This window comes from Phascolarctos cinereus, unplaced genomic scaffold (assembly GCF_003287225.1).
Source record: "Phascolarctos cinereus isolate Bilbo 61053 unplaced genomic scaffold, phaCin_HiC Scaffold_5;HRSCAF=322, whole genome shotgun sequence".
Taxonomy (NCBI): domain Eukaryota; kingdom Metazoa; phylum Chordata; class Mammalia; order Diprotodontia; family Phascolarctidae; genus Phascolarctos; species Phascolarctos cinereus.
In genome coordinates this window covers 72712721-72734276 of record NW_027555958.1, presented here as the reverse complement: position 1 = coordinate 72734276, position 21556 = coordinate 72712721, and the positions used below count along the sequence as shown (strand labels likewise).

General features: G+C 33.0%; 1 protein-coding gene across 3 annotated transcripts in view; it reads right to left on the bottom strand.

Moving 5' to 3' along the window:
* DPYD (dihydropyrimidine dehydrogenase) overlaps positions 1–21556 on the bottom strand; it is a 1011926-nt gene that overhangs the window by 686764 nt on the left and 303606 nt on the right. For all 3 annotated transcript variants that reach the window (XM_020999593.2, XM_078155001.1, XM_078155002.1), the window contains exon 6: positions 12067–12263. In XM_020999593.2, coding sequence (XP_020855252.1) covers positions 12067–12263 — 197 coding nt within the window. The remainder of the gene's footprint in view (positions 1–12066; positions 12264–21556) is intronic.

Here is a 21556-nt window from a genome sequence, read left to right as displayed (position 1 = left end):
GTATGTGTGTGTGTGTAAAGAGAGAGAGAAAGGGAGTGAGTTATATATCCCCTCCAAAAAAAAACCCTATAAGAATGAAATGCACAATTAAAGAGCTTTCATCTTCTATAAATATTTCTATCTTCTCTTTTAAATCCTAACCTCTAACTTTTTATTATTCTGCTTAGAGAATTACAAGTCATATTGCATGTGCTCTATAGAATAATTCTTAAAGGGAATTAATCTTCTATTTTGAAAACTGCAATATGTCTCCAAAAGTTAACACAGTGATAAGGTTATCCTATTTGACATCAATATCTCCTGCCTACACCAAAATCATAAGACCTTTGGGCATGGCACTAATACTTTAATAGCACAATGTTTTCTTTGCATAAGGTTAAGGCAAAGTAACTTTTAAATGTCTTTAGAAATTTCATTTACTGTTGCAAAAATAAATAAGGACTTTCATTATGAACTTCTAGTAAATGAATGTCCTAAGAAAATTAATAAAATTTCATTTTATACAAATGGCAACAACAGCATTAACTAGTTACATAATCTTGACTAAGTCACTTAACCTTTTCCTCAGTTACTTACTATCTATAATGACAGAATTGTGTACAAAGTAAACTCGGAAAAATTTAGAGCATTCTTCTGTAATGATAACATAATTTAGCAGGAATTAACAAAAAGTATAATTCAAAATAATGAGAAATTGCAATTACATAAAATATATGAGAGCCAATCCACTAAGGTCCACCCAAGACACACACACACACACATGCGTGCGTGCGTATGTGTATGTGTGTGTGTGTGTATACTCTCTCTTTCTTTCTCTAATTACAAACCATGTTAAACAAATAGTTAAAGAACCAGAAAGATATTAAATGTTCATGGCTTGTTTGCTACAATATAATCAAAAGATTTCACTATACTGTAAAACTAGAATAATTTAAATTATTTGACAGTGATTTAAAAAAAGGAGAGCAGATCATTGGGATAGACTACACATGAAAGTATCAGAAACAACTGAGTCCAATAAGCAAGTGTCAAAACCAATAATCTAAATTTTCTGGGGAATACCTCTCTATCTGACAAGAATTACTAGGAAAACTGGAAAGCATTCTGGCAAATATTAGGTTTGGACCAATATCTTACACTTCGATCAACAACCTACTACAATAAACATAATAATATTATCTCAATATTGCAAATCACATTAATAAAACAGATTAATTTAAATATTAATAAAAATCGGAAGAGAATTAGGTCAGGTGGATTTAACAGCTATGTCTAGGTGATAAATTCTTAACTAAACAAGGGATAAAGCATAAAAGTGAAATAAGTACTTTTGCTTAGAAGAAATTAAAGAGCTCTTACAAAAATGAAACTAATGCAACTAGGGTAAGAATGGAAGTTCCTAATTGGAGGGTGGGGGAAAAACTTTGATTCAAATATCTCCATGCAGGGCCTGTTATCCATAATCAACAGGTAACTAAAGGAAATATATGACCCCCTCAAAAAAACATTCCCCAATAGGTAAGTGGTCAAATGATATAATTTTCATTTTATAAGTTAAATTCATTTTCTGTTATTCTGAACTTCACAAATATGAGCATTCCCATTTTTAATGAAGAAAAGAAAAGAAAGCATTGTATATGACATGGTGACTCTATTACATATACTTTTTAAAAATATGTACATATACACATATGCATACACATACACACACATATGTGCATATATATTATGTATGTATGTGTGTGTGTGTGTGTGTGTGTATCACAAATTCAGCACATTGTTTCCAAAGCTTCCCTGTTTGCCTGTTTCTCTCTGAATGCCATTCTGTTTTCTTTCCATTCCAAAAATGGTTCACAGGTGCTTTTATTTTTTTCTTTCTTCTTTGAATTACTATTCTTTTCTGTTTTCCTTTCCTAATTCTTCCTCTCCCCAATAAAAAAGTATTTTTGTTAAATAAGCATAATAAAGCAAATCAGGTCTACAAATTAATAATTTAAAAAAACCATCTCTTTTTGTACTTCTGTCTCATCACTCCTCTGTTAAGAAATGGGAAACATATTTTACCTTGGTCTTTTGAAGTCATATAGTCATGTTGCTGTAATCAGAATAGTTAAGTCTTATAATACTGTATACTCATAATTCTTTTCTTCTTTCTTCATTGCATCCATCCACATAAGTACCTCTAGGTTTCTTTCCTTCTGTCACTTTTATCACTTCACATATCATGTTAATATCCATTAGATTAATATATAACTATTTCCTCAGCCATTCCCCAATTAACAGACACCTCATGAAATCCAGGCATTCTTTTATTGTTGTTATAACAACATATTCAACCATGAACAGTTTGCTACATATGGGTGGGGTCATCTCCAGTTTTCTTTGACCTTGCGGGATATGACCAGTTATGGTATAGCTGGATTAAAGCTGTATATGATTGGATGATTTTTGGGGTATTGTTCCAAAATGATTTACAGAATGGCTGAACCAATTCACAGTTCTGTCAGAAATGTACTAGCATGCTTATCATATATATTCCCACATTTAACAGTTGCTGTTTTTATCATCCAATGATCATAGGTATATTTACTTTGTATTTTCATATTGCTATTACGGATGTACTTCATTTTTCCATATGGTCATTAATAGTTTACTTTTCTTCTTTTGAGAACTGCTTGTTCATATCCTTTGCCACATATTGATTGGGGAACGGGTCTTTTGTTTTATATATTTGAATTATATATATTGACAATATATCTTGTCTATTACACATTAATCAGATAAATTTGCTGCAATATTTCCCTTGTTAACTATTTCCCTTCTCATTTAAATTGCAATAATTTTGTTTACGTGAAAACATTTCAATTTTACACAATCAGCACTGTCTGTTTTATCCCTACAATCCTTTCAATCTCTTGATTGATCAAGAACTCTTCTGCTATGCATGGTTGTTGAGAGCATCTTATTCCTACTTCCTCTCATATATTTAGAATGGGACCTCTTATGTGTAGTTCACATAGCCATTTGGAGATTATTATGATATATTTGTATAAACCTAATTCTGCCTTGACATCTTTTCAGTTTTCACCTATTTTATATTGAATAGTGATTCCTATCCTGAGGAAAAATTGTTTTATGCTTTATTCAATACTATATTATTGCTGCTATTTCAGATTTGTCCCACTAATTTTGATTGATTAGTACCAAGTAGTTTTGAGGAATAGTATTTTGTAATCTTATTTGAGGTCTCATATTTTTAAACCCAATTTTATTTCACATTTAACATCAAGAAATCATTTGAAAATGTATTAATTAAAATATTTTACTTAAGTTTCTAGGTATTTTACTCATCTTGATGAATTTGGTTATTACTGATTTTTTTTATATCCACAAAACATTACTTTCATAGTTTGAATAGTGTATCAGTGAATAAGTAAATTAATTTAGGTAATAGTTACTTTATCATATTGGCATGGCCTAATGTGATTATTTAAATTATCTGTGCTTCTATGAGGAGTCTTTTGTTATTATATCATCGCTCTTTGTGGACTCCAAAATATTTTAAACATTTTGCAGTTATTTTGAATGTGATTTTCTCTCTGTTGCTTCCTACTGTGTTTTGTTGTCTAATATACAGAAGCTTTGATGATTTGTGTGGGAATATTTCATATCTTAATACTTTGGTGAAGATACTAATTATTTCAATTAATTTTAGTTGAATCTCTATGGTCCTCTACACAATTAGTTCATCTATAAAAATGATGCATTTCTGTGTTTTTTTGCTTATCTTTACTCTCTCAATTTCTTTATTTGTCTTACTTCTATAGTAAGCATTAATAGAATGATATCAAAGAATAGTAGTGACAATAAAAATCCTTTTTTTAGCCAGATTTTATTGGAAAGGGCAATTGTGCTTTTTCATTACATATAATGCTTGTTCTTCATTTTTGAGAAATATTATTTAAAATATTAACAATGGCCCATTTATACTGGTGCTTTTTGGTATTTCAACACATTTTATAAAAAATGTTTATATTAATATTAATGTAATAATGTAACTTTTACTTTCATTATTCATATGACCTATTATCTTTATTTTTCCTAATACTGAACTAACTGCATTTCTAGTATAATTTAATTTTGTCAAAGTGTTTAATCTTTGTAATATGTGTCTATAGTCCCTTTGCTAATAGTTTATTCAATATTTTTGCATCAATATTCATTAGAGATATTGAGATATAGTTTTATTTCTCTGATTTAGCTATTTCTGGCTTAGTTATAAGACTATATTTGTTTCAATAAAGGAGCTTTGTATGAGAAATTATTATTTTTTGAAAATAACTAACAATAGTAGAATACTTTTGCCTTCGATATTTTATGGACTTCACTTGGAAATCCACTGATTCTATTTAAAAAAAATAAAAGATCCTTTATGATCTGTCCAATGCTACATTCTGAGATTATTTTAAATTATCTATTTATCTTGTTAATTTGTACATTTCATATTTTTATAAATATTCACCCATGTAATTTAAGTATTCAATATTGTTGGTATAGCTTCTTATAGTTTTCCATTGCATTTGTTCTGGATTTATCTTTTACATTTTGATAATAGTAATTTGTTTTTCCCTGCTTGCAAAAAATCAGATTGTCTAATAGTTCATCACTTTTTAAAAAATCACATCTTAATTTCATTGAGTGATTTTATGACAATTAGGTTAATATTTAATTTGCAGACTTTATATTTTTTATATTTAGTTGAGTTTTTGATTTGCTACTTTTCCAGTTTTTTTTTTAGTTGAATACCAATTCATCCATCTGTTCTTTCTCTTTTTGTTGATTAAAGTTTTTAGTGGTAAAATTTTCTCCTTTAGAGTATTTTGGCAGAATCCCCAAAGTTTTGATATACAGGATCACTGTTGTAACTTTATTTTATGAAACTAGGTATTCTTTCTATGATGCATTCTTTGATGCACTGATTACTTAGGATTACTTAGTTTGCACTTAAATTTGAACTATTTCTTCAAATACCTTTATTGTTTATATTTTTATTCCCTTGTTGTAAATAAAGAATATTCATAATATTGATATTTTCTGCATTTGTTTATGATATAGTTAACACTCTTGAACATGGTCAAGTTTTTTAAATGTGTCATACATGGATGTGTACTTCCCATCCAATAATCACAGAGCAATATTAGGTTTAACTTTTTTAAAGTGCTATTCCGGTTCTTAATCTTTTTCTTAATTGTATATTTTGTCAGATGTGTGTAGATTTGAAAGGGGGTATACATAAAGACTGCCATGTATTTTTTGATGTCTATTTTTCATTTAATTCAATAACATATGCTTTAAGTATTTAGATGCTATGCCATTCAGTGTGTATTATACATACATATATAAGTGTATGTATACATATAATATATACACATATATGTATATGTGTACAATATATTGTTAACATGGGCTCTGGAATAACCATATATGCTATACCTTCTCTTCTTCACAGGAGAGCAGGGTGATGGAATTACACAACAACCAGACAATTAAAAGGATTTCTGAAGCTCAGAGCTGTTTGACATGTCAGTGATCCTTTGTTAGTGAACTCTAGCTAAATTTGGAGATGCATGTAGCTGCCAGAAACCAAACAGCTCATGGGAAACCTTGAGCAGCAGCGGGAGACTCAAGACCTTGCTTTGGGACTTTCTAAACATCTTGGCTTACTGTGTCTACAGATATCTTCTTCCTTAACCCTACTTCTTGCCCAAAAGCCTTTAGAAACTATATTATCTCACCCTTTTTTCCCCACTCCCCTTTGAGCAGCTGAGAACTCTCTCTCCCTCTGCTTTCTTGCAGGATCCTCTTGCAAGCCTTTTCTTAGACAATAAAGTTTTATAATCTGTGATCAGACTCTGTTTCATTTCAGGTTCCTTCATGGGCCTGAGGGTCTTTTGTTAACAATATACACGTACGTATGTACGTACACATATATATGTATATGAACAAAGAAACAACAAAATAACACAAATCTACATATAATATTTATACACAAATAATACATAGTATTTGTGTATGCAGTGTATATTCTATACATATTATGCTACATATACACTATAGATTAATATACTATATATAAATTATATATTTTTGTTGTGTCATTTTTCAGTCATGTCTGACTCTTTGTGACCTCATTTTAGGGTTTTCTTGTCAAAGATACCAGCATGAGGTGCAGCAGCGGATAGAGCACCACCTCTGAAGTCAGGAGGATCTGAGTTCAAATTCGGCCTTAGACCAAACACTTAACACTTACTAGCTGTGTGACCCTGGGCAAGTCACTTAACCCCAGTTGCCTAAAAAAAAACCAGTATGCTTTGACATTTCCTTCTCCAGCTCATTTTACAGATAAGAAACTGAGGCAAACAGGATTAAGTGAATTGCCAGGTCACATAGCTAACAAATGCCTGAGGCCACTTTTGAACTCAGGTCCTCCTGACTCCAAGGCTTGCTCTATCCACTGCATCACCTAGCTGCCCCGAATTAAATATAGCATACTTGTACAGTAGTACAAATAGGTATATTTATATAATACTATTTATAGTATTTGCATTATTTCATTGCCTAAGGTGCTTCTAAACATGGTTCAATTTTTCTATTAATTTCTTTTGCCTTTGTCTATTTTTACTGTTTCCTTTTCTGAGATCATGTTTATTATCCTTGATTGCCTGAGTATACCAGAAGCTCTACAAATTCTCTACTCGCCTCACATTTAGTTACTTGTGAATCTTTATGTTTTAAATTTCTTTCTTATAAACAACATTTTGTTAGATTCTATTTTCTAAAACATTTGTCTATTCTCTTCCATTGAATGAGGAGGTTCACCACATTGATGGCAACAAATGTGAATTAAATGTTTCCCACCACCATATCCCATTATATTTCTTCCTTTCTTTCTCTACCTCTTGACACAGAATATCATGAAAAAAGAATAAATTCAACAATTGTGAAATGCCATCAAGACAATTAGTTTTGCTAGAGACAATTATCTTCCAGCTCTACCATCTTTATAACTGTGTTTCTTTTCCTAAAACTTTCCTTGCCCCATTTTTTTTCTAATTGAGTTTAATATACTACCCCCCAAAAAATTCATATTTGTATGAGACCCTTCTTCATAAAATTCAGATTAGATTGAGGTTTACATGATTACTTCTCACCCATTCCCGTTTCCATTTTTTATGGATTCTTCTTATGTATCCCAAGTATGACAAATAGTAAATTCTATCCCCTTCTTCCTCATTTCTTCCCTAAAATATTCAATTTTCCTTCTTCTCCTTTCTTTCATAAGAACACCAAAATAAAACTAAATGACCCCAAATTCACCTGTCTTTTGAAATTCCTTTTGTGACCATTGATGTTATTAGGATTCAGAAGGCACATTTGTCTCTTTTCTGTCTTTGGAATTAAACATTTCATGAAAAAAAATAATGGAAAAAAAGATAATTTCATAAAAGAAAATGACAATGATGAAATCTTTTACTGAAACTTTTGGAATTCTATCAAAACAGACCAGAGAAGAAAATTTATGTTGCCAAAATCTGATTTTTACTAGTCATTGCCAGGTCTTGTTTGGTTCCATGGTTCCCTTGAAATCTCTCTTTTTGATTATCTTGAGTATATTTTCTTTCACATGCAAACTTCATTTTGTCTATGGAATTTATGAGATTTTTTTTTTATTTTGGGGGGAGTTCCGTTTGTGAGGTAAACATAGGATTCTATTTTCTTTTTCCTTCTGGTTCCAACAGACTTGAGGAGTTGCATTTGGAAGGCAATTTCCTGGCTTGAAATGGGCACTTAGAAGCATTCACTCATTCTCCTCAATATTTTTGTTGTGCTCATTTATAAAGTATTTCTCCTTGTACTAACCAGATTGTTTTTACAAAATCTTCAAGAATCCAATGGAATTTGCTTTCTAATTAGGATCACTTGAGTGGTTAATGATAAGTGTTAAGACACATCAGATAGTTATGTATATACTTGAAGGCTTATTATATCATTCACTACTATAAGGGACATTTGATCTCTTGATATAATTGCTTGGAAAAGGCTTAAAGAGATTTTGATTCTTTAGGCTAAAGAAAATTAGTCTTTCCCCATCCTTCTGTGCTCCTTTGATAAACTGAAATTTTGTTTAAAGGGATTTCCCACTGTTTCACCAGTAACTCTTTCTGTATAGAGGAAGGGTGATTAATTTTAAAAGTACTGAGGTACTAATATATGATTTATTCCAACCCATACTTGTACATAATTCTTTTTATTATTAAGAACAGCTTATATTTATATACCTATTTTTCTCATAGCATAATCTCTAGACTGGAAGTAAAATACTAAAATTCCCCTTTACAATTAAGGAAATTGAGATCGAATATTTAAGTTACTTGCTAAGGCTCAAACAGCCAAAACATATCACTCAGGAATCAAATCCAACCCTCTAGTGCTTTCTACATTACACAATGTTGCCTTTTAAGTCAGACATACCTGTATTCACTAGCCATTTTATTTTCCAAACATAGTGCTGATACTTTGCAACAGCTTTGCTTATGTTAATTTTGAGGGGAAAACTTTTGGTGCTGATAACTATAAATTTATAGCATGTAATTATATAATATATAACATACATAGCATAGCATATAATTATAATTGTCACTACTACAACTATCACTCTATTTCCTTCATATAAAATCAAAGTGGAAAAAAACAAATCAGCCATAGTGAACTTGCCATGATATACGAATTCTAACAACAGGAAAAATGTCAGGGCAATTGATGACACTGACATATTATTTATTTTAAAAGCTGCTTGCTATTTATTTATTTTTGTCATTTAAAACAGATGTCTGTGTAGAAAAGAACTCACCTGCTACTTTCTTCACTAGTGTTAACTATCTTTGATAATACCCTCAAGTGCATTTAACTCTTTTAAACTCATCTTGGGAAAGAAGAAATAGGAGGAAAGAAAGACCATTGATTATGTTAAGGGTTGGATATAGCATTGACATTAAGGAAATGATGCTTTTCAGCAACTTTGGCAATTCTTTTAAAACTGGCTGCAATACTTATTCACTTGGGAAGGAAGAATCTGTTCAGATTCAGAGGAAAGGGAAAGATAAAACCTCACATCACATCTTTGAGGCAACTGATTTCAAATACGAAGCTAATTTAATCTTTTTAGGCACTTTGATTTGAAGAGACCAGAGAATAAAAATCAACTGTGTTAGTGAGAACACGAATTAACAAGGAAATTGTGGCAGCAATGATGGCTAAATTCCATCTTAAAAAATAAAAAAACTGTATTAACCATCAGTTTCTTTTTATTCTTTTGTCATGGGGCTAGCTTAAAATGAGTCATACAAACTTCACATAATTGTGAACCATTGGATCTTTTCACAGAAATAACTAGAAGGAAAAAATGTGTAAAAATATATTTGGTCTCTAACCTGGGAGAAACAGTATCATTAGACTACAAATAACAACTATACAACTTTATGTGAAGACATAGACTTAGCAAAAACAAGGGACAGAAAATAAAACTACCGTCTATGACCTCATGTAAAATAAGAAAAGAAAAAATATTCAGAAGAATATTCTATATAAATATTTCCTTCATAAATGTTTTTGAATCCAGTCCATTTTGAAGCTAGACTTATTTTTCCCCTTAAAAAGAGAATTATGAATGCAACATAGGGGCAAGGATCTTGTTTGTAATTGGTCAGTAAATAGGCAAGGAAAAAGTTTATGTTGTTTAAATAAGGAATTTACATATTCACTCATGTGTATAATTGAAAAAAGTATACAAATACTTCATTTACAGCATGTGTTTCTAAGAGACTATGGATTTTTTCTTTTAAATTAATAAATCTGGGTAAACTTTTACTTACAAAGAAAATACTTCATTCCTCTTCAGCAAAAACATGAGATGGCCCTGCTATTTCCTTAAATGAACAAATATGCCTCTATAGAATATGTGATGTCCTATCATCAGGGATAGATGCTTGGAAAAATACAGAGTATAGGAAAATGCCAACAGTACAATAAAATAATAATCACTTGACAAGTAGTCAAGTCCTCAAAGAAACCCACTCAATAATTGATGATTTATATCTCAATAAAATACTGTTTTTGTATGCATGATCGTTGATGTTAGTTTTTTAGCATATTAATATTTAGCTGTTCTCTAAAAGTTAAATACATATATTAACATGCATTGGGAGTTGCCAGCAGACTTGGAAAACATAAGCAAAAATGACAGTCACAGTATGATACAATATATTCTGTGTGATCATTAAGTATGTGAAATTTACAGCTCAGAAATAAGGTATAGTAAGAACCACAATTTTAAAATATTATAATGTTGATCACTGCCCAGAACACATTGCAGAAGATAGCACTACTAGCAATATTTTTAATTAATGCATTGCCAGTTTCAAAGTAGTACAAATGTAAGCAAAATACCGGGAAGTTGCTTGGTAATTATTGAGAAGAATGGTGATTAATAGTTTCCTCTGAGTTACTATATCTTTTGTTTATGTGCTATGTTGTTTTACATATTTACATTTTAAAAATCATTTTGCTTGGCTTATCATATTGAAAGTTTGAAAACCTAAAATATGAAATAAATATTCTATTATGATACTTCAGGTAATGTTACAGATTATGGTGGGACTATGGTGGGAAAGGAAAAAAAAATAACTGAAATAACTGTTTTACAATGATGATGTGGATTGATGAAGTGTTAGTGGGTAGATATTTTATAAGCATAAACTGGAACAGATTATTTTCAGGTAAGTAGTCTGGTTTTTTTTTGTTATAATGCTTTAAGATTTCACAGCTCTATCTTCTCAACATCTCAGGTCGGCAGATGATTATTTGTTACTATTACTAAAATATTACTATTTTACAGATGAGGACATTGAGGTGCTGACAAGTTAAATGTCTTAGGAGAATAAGTTTAGAGCTGAAAGAGAACTTAGATGTCATGTAGTACAAAATATTCACCTTACAAATGAGAAAATCGAGACAGGATTTTTAACTGTCTTGCCCAAGGCCACATGAGAACACAATGCCAATCAGAACTAGAACCCTTATCTCTGGATTACAAGTCTCTTTTTGTTTTTTTAACCTGTTATCACATTTCCTAATTAAATTTTACTTTTTTTCCCTCCTACCACAATCGATTTAAGAAATTTCAAACTGAAGGGGCAGCATGAAGAATGCTTTTTGACCCACTGAAATTTGCCCTTCAAAAAGCATTATTAAGTATCAATATGCATCATATACAAAGAGAGGTAATGTGGCAAAGTGAATGGAAAGCTAAATTTGAAGTCAAGAAGATCTAATCTCAAATTCCACTTCTTACATGTGCACAGTATTGAACCTTTCAGTGTCCCAGGCCAGACTCAAAAGTTACAAATTGCAGAAAAATTTGTCCCTCACTAGAGAGCTCCCTACACTAAATCTCAGGTCCTGACCCATAAAATCTCAGGTTCTAACCCATAAAATATGCAAGATACTGTTTCAGATATTAGAAACGCAAAAATAAGCAACTCCCTCCTGCCCTCTAGCTGTTCATATTTTCCTATGGGAAAAATAACATATAAATAAATAAATAAGACAAAGTAAAATTTTAATAATTTCTAAAGTTAGAGTTTCCAATTTCCGATGTGTATGCTCCTTAACAATCAGCACTACTGCTTTAAAAAAAGTCAAAAAGATTCAAGACAAATTTTTCCTTGGACTTACTTGTGCCTTTGTCCAATCAAAAAATTTTTTGTCAGGAGTAAACCTTGCATTTAGGGAAGAAGACATAGAAAATTTTAAATAACATAGCTTGCGGCCAAGTACAAAATTTAAAGTGAAAACTAATTTATACAAAGTTTGAGAGCTTGCGATATGCAAATTTTAAAATACCATCTGTAAGTCTGTAGTTTCTATAGGAACATGAACCAACTCTATTCACATTGTTTGACTCCATCATTTCTTACACTATAAACATAAAATGCATGTAGTCATTACCTTAAACCACCCACATATTCTTGTTTTTCAAATATAGTGATGTCAGAGTAGCCTAATCGAGCCAAGAAAGAGGCACAGCTTATACTTGCAGGCCCAGCACCAAGAAGAGCAATCTTTGCAGAATAAGCTTTAGGCATATCTTCTGGAAGAGGCAGAGAAGGGTTCCTGATTTGTGGAATATTCATTGCTTTGAATACCTGGAAGAAATCAATTCACCTTGTTAGAAGTTCACAGCTAAATTCAGTATCCTCAAAGCATTTTTTTAATTACTGAAAAACATCCTTTTATGTAATGACATTTTCAAATGGATATAAGTAATAGTCTATTAGTGTTAATATGGAGAGTACAAGCAAAAGGCATTAGATAAAGTCAGGGACTCTGGTGGCCAAAATCTGTCAACTCTCTTTAGCAAAGACATGTTTCAGGAAGATTTGTTACCAACAGAAATAATCTGATGAGAATATTACATTCTTGGGAAGTAAAATTCTCTTAATCAAATCAAATCACCCTTTAGCTGACATTATATAGTGTGACCAGGTGCCTAAATCCAAAACCACACCATTACATAAAATGCCGTTATTTTAATGTAAAATTGATTCACAAAATGCAATAATTGGGATACCTTTGCAAATACTATGACAGAAAATGGATTCCTATTAAACTCCAAACACAGGAATCATACAATCTCAGAGTTAGAATGAAAGTCAGACGTGATCTTGTACAACCTGAACATAGCTGCCTTTTCCCCAACATAATCATAGATAGCATTCATATAGTGCTTTAATGTTTACAAAGTACTTTACATATGTTATCCAATTTGTTCCTCACCAGTACCCTGTGAGGGAGGTAACATAATTGTCTGTTTTATAGAAGAGAAATCAGAGACAGACAGACAGACACACACACACACACACACACACACACACACACACACAGAAAGACAGACAGACAGAGAGAAACATAGAGAGAGATTAAACGACTTATCTAACGTCATTTAGCTTATATCTGAGACGAAATTTAAGTGTGGGTCTTCCCTACTCCCAGTCCATTGCTCTATGTACCAATACTACTTAGGTGAAAGTGATTACGAAATCTCTCTCTGAAGACTTCTATTGATTAGGAATGCATTGTTCATGTGGTAGTCAAATTTTACATCTGGACTGTTCAAATTATTAGAAAGATTATTTTTAATTTTCCCTTTTCAAGAAGCCTACACCTACTTCTCTGCAAATTCCACTCATTATTCCTTAGATATAAAAAATAGAAAGAAAATAAGTCTGATCACCCTTCCCAAGACAACTCTAATACTCTCTTTAATCTTCTTTATCCAGAGTAAACATTGTCTTTTCTATGAATTTTTATGACAAAGTTTTGAGTAGTTTTCTTGGTGGTCATCCTTTGGAAAAGACACAGCTTATTGATTTTCCTTCCTGAAATGTGGTTGAGAGAATTAAATATGTTCCAGATTTCCTCAATATATAGTATAACTCTTACCTCACTAGTTTTGGACACTACTCTTCTCTTAATGCTGCAAAAATTTCATTAGCTTTTATAGCCACCACAGCTAAATCCTTGACTGATACTAAATACAAAATTCTCTAAAGCCCTCATTTTTCACACAGAGTTGTTTAAACATATCACCCATTATCCTAATTATAAAGCTGAATTTTAATTTTTGTAAGATTATATATTTATTCCTAATACACTAAGCCTTCAATTTTTTACATTTAGTCCATTATTGTGGCTGCTCAATACCTTTTGGAATCCTGGTTCTTCCACTCAATGTTTTAGCTATTCATCCCAGGGTTTTGTCATTTCAATTTAAGAGTGCCTTCTATGCCTAAAAATGTGAGGATACAGAACTAAACTGAAATCTCTGCAGTGTGTACTACATGACAGCCTCCCCTTCCAGGTAGAGATCTGTACTTCAATTAATCCAGTTCTGTTATAGTCACTCAACTGGCTTTGAATCTACATAACTTGTATCATTCATCCCACACCTTAACATCTTTTTCAGAAAAAAAAATATCATGAGAGCTATTTTGCCAAATGCCAATTCCTTTAAAGATGAAAGTTATCTTTCAAATTTTTAAACAAAAAATCTGAGGCATTGTTGATCCATTCCTTTCTATCTGAATAATGGTTTTTTAAAAAAAACATTATATTTATATACCATCATATTCTCTTTGAAGAACATAAGTAAAAGATACCATCAAGGAAATGTATAATTGTAACAGAAAATGGGATGATTATGTAGTAGGGGTAAGAGATGAAATGTGGACAGAGTCAATGTGCTCCACTGGTGCCCTCACAACATCAAGAGAAAGCAAGGATAGACTTAAGCAATATAAGTAGGCGTCCAGTGGTGAACTTATGTTAGAATTGTTATAAGAGTTAGCTAAATTAACGAATTTTATTCTGAATCACTGAAGGGAATATTCAAATAAATGAAATCCCATATCTATTTGAGTGCTTGAAATATAGTTATAGTATACATATCAATGAATTTTATGAGCTCCACAATGGCCCTATAAGCTAGGTATAAGAAACAGTGTTTTCTCTATTTTACAGATGAGGAAACCAAACCTCTGAAAGTGAAATGATTTATACAAGGTAATTTTCTTCCAAGAAGTGAACTAGATTTCCCTGTCCTACCCGCCATTATATTCTCTGCTTCTAACTGAAATTTTAGCCTTTGGTTGGGCATAGACGTCAACCAGGACAGGAGACAGAGTGCTGGTTACTATGAAAGAGACCCGTGGAACAGGAATGTGATATGCAGGAAGGTAGAACAGGAGGCATAGAACAAACTGATAAGAAGAGGTACTTTGCCGTGTCTTGAGGAACACTCAGTCAAGCCCAGCACTCCTGTATGAATACAAACCAAGATCAACTAGTAATCCCACAAGAAGAATTGACATGATAGCTACAATGAAAATATGGTGGGATGAGAATTATGACATCATGCTAAACTCCAGAAGGGTAAACCTTATTCAAAAGAAATAAGCCAGATGAACTAGACTGGGAGAATAGAGAGAGTACTGCACACTAAGAAGATAAATGCGTTTGAGTATAGTGCTTCATCAGAGATACTTTCTGAACTTAGCACGCACTGGTTTGGATGTTGCGTCCATGGTGAGATGAGTATTTTCTGGTGCCGGTTGACATCTCATGAGCTCCCACAGGTTAGTTTACTTTTAACAGTCAGCCAATAGACATAATTAGCTCAAAGAAAAGACATTTAGTCAGTCAATAAGCATTTATTAATAACTTAGCATGTGACAGCTGCAGCCAGGTGTTATAAAACACCACCCACCCCCTCATAATCCTGGGATTCACTCTCCCACAAACACTATGGAGAGTAGATAGGAACTTAGAGCACACTAAGAGTAAGCTACCAATGTGGGGAACACAGGGTCAACACAACTTGTGTTTCTGATATTTCAGGGACTTCATACACTTTCTTTTCTTGTGGCATTATGAAAGTGATCCCTATTGGGTAAAGCATCTCTTTCAGCATGTTTGCTCAGCTGTGTTCCCTGTCTGTTTCACTCAACAGCCTGACTTTAAACTAATACAGCTAATTTTCTTCTTGAATCTATAGTTGATTCCATTCTCTGTTGCCATAGATCACCTACCTTGAAAGCAGTAATTTTTTCCTTTGCTTTGTGGCATTTATGTGTGTATGTGTGTGCATATGTATGTCCATACACCTCCCTACTTCTCCTGGATCCAGTATCTCCTACTGAGTGAGTAGCTCTGCCCCAAGATGCCATAGTAGAAGGAGGGAGGTAAAGTCAAATCTCTTTTCTCTTCCCTCAAAAACATTGCTGTAGAACTGAAGGAGCTGCATGCCAAAATGCTGGACCCTGTCACAATCGCTTAGGAAAGAAAGCTCAGCTTTTTAAAAGCCATAAAACACATGGCTATCCTTCAACTAGTTAGTGGGTAACTGCCCTTCTAATTTTATCAGGAAGACTTCTTCACATTTTATTAAGGTATAACAGAACAGAAATTTCCCCCACTTTATTTAACGTTAACACCTTATTATTTCTTTTATGTTATCTTTTATGTTCTTTTTATATGTCTTTTTTTTTCCTGTGATTAATTCAACTGAGTTCAAGGGAAGTGACCAAGTCCTCTTTCCATAAACAGTTTCTATGGGAAGAAGTGAGAAATATATGAAGAGTATCTGGGTAAAGATAATCTGGAAAAAGAAAAAAAAACAGGAGGGATTATGTCACTGGAGTATGCAACCAAGGAAGTCAGGGAAGAACTCACAAACTTGACACAGAAATATAGATAGCATTGGTGAGATATTTCACTTACCCTAGAATCTGCTGAGCTCTTTGTTCAAAAACTGAAACAGTTTGCAATTCCTTGAATTATTTTCAACTAATCACTTAATCAACCACCATTTATTTAGTTCCTATTACATGTTAGTTACTATGCTAAGTGCTGAGAGATAGATACAAAGACAAAAGTCAAACAGCGGCTATCCTCACGGAGCTTATATTCTATAGAAGGAGCCAACATGTACATATGGTGAAAAATGATACAGAATTAAAGACATCAATTTGTCCGAAAAACATTAGAGAGTTTTAGCAGACTACAAATTCAATATGAATATTATTAACCCATTTTACAGATGAGGAGACTGAGGCAAATAGAAGTTAAATGACTTGCCCAAGGTCACAGAGCTAGTATGTGTCTAAGGCTAGATTTCAACTAAGGTCTTTCAGACTCCAAGCCTGGCACTCTGTCCCTGTGCCAATATAGACAATGAGCTCAGTCCAGAAATGAATAAAAATAAAGAGTAGGCTAAATCACTCTCTAGGAATAGTGTAATGCTTGATAACTATTTTTTTTTAAATTTTTAGTCAATTGGGGTTAAGTGACTTGCCCAGGGTCACACAGCTAATATGTGTCAAGTGTTTGGTCTGAGGTCGGCTTTGAGTTCAGGTCCTCCTGACTTCAAGGCCAGTGCTCTATCCACTGAGCCACCCAGCTGCCCCAAATACAAACTTGCTTGATAACTACCGCCTTCTCATAGAATAGAAGAGTATAATTTAAGATATGAGTTTGATGTATTCCAATAATTCTTTCAGTAACTTTAATTCCAATTTCCCACTTCTCAATGGGAACAGGTTTCTCTATATTGCCTATCCCCTATTCCTCATTTTTATTGTTCCATTCCCTTCTCAGATGAGTGGGGTGCAGGGGGAGGGGGAGAAGGAAAGATTAGTGAACAAAACTGATTAAGGCTAATAGGAAAAAATACATGTTTTCATCTTTGCTTTTATTATCTCAAAATCTTATTTTTTAAAATAATATTTCAATAGTTCAAATTTTAAACAATTCATTTATTTTGGTAAATAATACTGAATATTGCCACTGCATGGCTATATAAAAGATTGGCTGTGGTTGAAAAAAACTTAACACTGTGCGGCAACTCTGGCAATGAGCTTCTCTGAACTTAGACTATGCCTGCAATGATGGAGAGACATATATAGATGCATAGACACACACACACACACACACACACACACAGACACACATATAGCATGGCTTACCAAATTTTGCATTTTACTGGTACAGTCTTTGAGAAACTAGGGTTACTTACATGTGACGATTAACATATTATAATGGTTTAAAAGAATTACATAATGTTTTATTTATGTAAGTTTTGATTTCTTCATGATTTTTCAGTTGTAGAAGACAATGAGCCCTTAGGGGGCAGCTAGGTGGCATAGTGGATGATACTGTACCAGCCCTGAAGTCAGGAGGACCTGAGTTCAAATCCAGCCTCAGACACATAACACTTACTAGCTGTGTGACCCTGGGCAAGTCACTTAAACCCAATTTCCTTAAAAGAGAGAAAGAAAAAATAATGAGTCCTTGGGAATCATTGGGGACATTAACTAGTCATCTCTAGTGGGCCAGGAAAATTATGGATTCAGCATCTCTAACCCATGGTTGACTCCTAAAGACATAAAATTCATGGTGATAATGCAATAATGAAGAGTCTCATTTAAGTACCATTTATTTGTTTGCTGTTTTAATTCCCCATGGGAATGGATAGGAAATCTGTGCTTTCATTGGCATTAGGAGCTACCAATGAGAAAACTCCTCCTACCAATGGCAATGGACACTCCCTCTTCAATTTATACTCTGAGAAGGTTTCCTTTGACACTATGGGGTTATATGTTTTGTCTAGGGTCACACAGCCACTATATGTCAGAGTCAGGATTCTAGACTACAGCATGTTGGGTATCATTTCAATTACTTATGAAATTATAAAATTTATAGCAAAAAGCTACCATAGAGATCATTTGATGAGACACAGAAAAGTGGAGCCATTTTTTAAGTTCACATAGCAGGTAGCAGAGACAGTATTTAAATTGAAGCCCTCTGACTACAAATCCTATATCCATTCCAATATACCAAACAGCATGAAATAATTTCTTCTAATATATTTATATAGAGACAGCTCCTTTAAACTGCAGTTCTTGATTTTTCCCCATTGTGGCTTTGCAACTCTTTATATGTATTTGTTAGTTTGTTTTTTGGCTAGGCAATGGAGTTAAGTGACTTGCCCAGGGTCACACAGCTAGTAAGGGTCAAGTGTCTGAGGCCAGATTTGAACTCAGGTCCTCCTGACTCCAAGGCCGGAGCTCTATCCACTGCACAACCTCGCTGCACCTGTTTGTTTCATTGAATTTGGCCACAAACCTCTCTGTCTAATGATACTAATTCTAACAAGTGATTAACTGAAGAGAAGGTATCATGGAAATTAACAATGGAAGTCATACTGTATTAAATATTGATATTGATTCTATTTCTGAGTTAATCACCCTACAGAAGAGAGATTTGAAAAGACACTTTATTTTGAATCATGATTCAAAGAAATAGTTGTGTGTAACAAATGATAAAAGATGATTTCTTCTCCACCATCCCAATAGAAGGAAGAAGACTTTCAATATGAGTATTTTTAATGGTTCTAAACACTTCTCATATGATTAAGATCACTCGGCCTTTATTCCTATGACCCATAACACCTTCCAATTCAGTCATATGTCATCTAGAAGAAAACTGCTTTATAGGTTTTGTTCTGCTTCATTATATGGTGATACTATAGAGCTCAATATAAAAATTAACTGCAGTCAAGAGTACAGCAAGACACTGAGAAAAGAGAGGAAATATGAAATTAATGTTGCCAGGCAGTCCTCAGTGTCTAAGATATTCTCCCTACTTGTTCTATCTATTATCCAAGTTCCAAACCGTGTCCATACCAAATGGGTTTGGAGAAAGACAACCTGGGTTCAAATCCCTGCCTTGACATCTAGTACCTGTATAACCTTAGGTAAGTTAGTTTACCTCTCTGGGCCTCAGTCTTTTCATCTGTGAATATGGGTACTGGCCTACATGATCTCAATAGTCATTTCCACACCTAACTGTGAGTGATTCTAGGAACTTTGTGAAGCTTTCTGATACTGCCCCGATTCTCAAAGTATCTTATTTTCCTAATTTTTCACAGTATTTCTCTGTACCACATAAACTGTGGCACTTGATTTTGGCCTCTTAATGTCCAATTGTTTCAAATACTCCCCAAAAGTTAAGCTCTTTCATCAACTGCTCTCTTTTTCTCCTAGAGTGCGTAGCACAGTCCATGAGTCACATTTTTGTAACAGAACTGTGATTTCTTCCAGATAAAAAAAAAAACTATCTCCCTACAGATGTAGACCAGCTCCTACTTTGCAACTTATACTATTATTAGATAGTTGCCTGGCGAACTGAGAATTAAATGACTTGCCCAGCATGAGACAGCCAGTAGATGTCAGGGGCAGAAATTGAACCTGTCTTCCTGACTTCAGTGGCAACTATCCATGATAAAACATGAAACTCACCCTCCCTACAAATATAATAGGTGCTAAATAAGTAGTTGTTAATTAATTCATCAGGATAAGCAGAAAAAAAAACATGGAAGTTGTCTTTTATCCCTCCAAACCATCCCTCCTAGACTTCATGTCAGTGAATACTAACTCATTCACCCTCCCTCTTTCTTTCCAGTGTTCTTGTGTTCTTTCATCCTTCTCTCCACCAAAATCTGCTCTCAAGAAAGGCTCTGATAAACCAATTAACAAGAAGGTACAGATAGCTATTTAGACTTAATGGGTTACCTTTCAGAGAGTGTTTTTCCTTAACCTCACAAACCTCGTGGTTGGGCTACTAAGATAATAAACATTATGCTTCCTAAATTAATTTACCAACTTAGTGAAATACCAACCAAACAGTGAGGACTTAAAAAAAATAATAAAACTAATCTGTAGAAAAAAAAGGTCAAAAATCCTAAAGGAAAGAATGAAAAAAAAAGTAGGAGGGAAAAAGACATAGTAGTATCAGATCTCAAACTAAAACAGTTATCATCACAATAGTTTAGTGTTGATTAAATAATAGAAAAGTTGATCAATGGAACAAATTAGATTAAAAAAAGCCTACAAGCAATTGAACATAGTACTATAGTGTTCAATAAACCAAAGGGCACTAACACTTGGGTGAGGACTCTAGGGGGGAAAATTACTAAAAGTGAAAAGCAGTTACACAGAAATTAGGTTTAGATAAATATCTCCTATCACATAATACAAGAACTCCAAATGCATACAGGACCTAAATACAAAGCTTCTATCTTAAATCACTTAGAGGATGAATTATGGAGATACTTTTCAAAATTATGCATAAAGGGAGAATTTTTACATAAACAAAGAATAGGGATGATCAAAAAGATAAAATGAACATTTTTGATGACATAGAATTGAAAAGCTTCTGTACAAGCAATTGAAATTCAGTTATAATCACAAATAATTAATTTCCTCCTTAATTGTTCCTCACAGAATGTCTCTAGTTCTGTAATATAAAGCTCAAGGACCATCTTTTTTTTTTTTCCTCAAGACTTTCTTGATCTCCCCCTTATAACTGCCAGTACAGTCCCTGGCTCATAGTAGAGGTTTAATAAATGCTTGCTAATTGTTTGAAATATTCACCTAAAATTTTTCTGGTAAAGGCACAATACAAGAGACATACAAATACTTAATACAAGTTAGATTAATGGTCAAAGGATATTAACAGGCAGTGCTTCTCAAATAAAAAAAAATACAACTTATCAACAATTATATTAAAAATGTTCAAAGTCACAAATAATAAAAGCAAGCAACTCTAAAATTCTATCTCACACCCATCAGATTGGTAAATACTGCCACAGAAGAAAATTACAATTGTTATGGTGGATTTGACACTAAGGAATTTTTAATAGAGCTATGAATTGGGGGATCAGCCATTTTAAAAACAATTTGACTAAATTGTTGACTAAAAAGTCAACATCTTGTATATCTATTTGACCTTATAGCATAACAATTAGGCACAAACTCTAACAAGGTCAAGGACAAAGGGAAATGACTCATATATACCAAGATATTTAAAGTTCTTTTGCCAG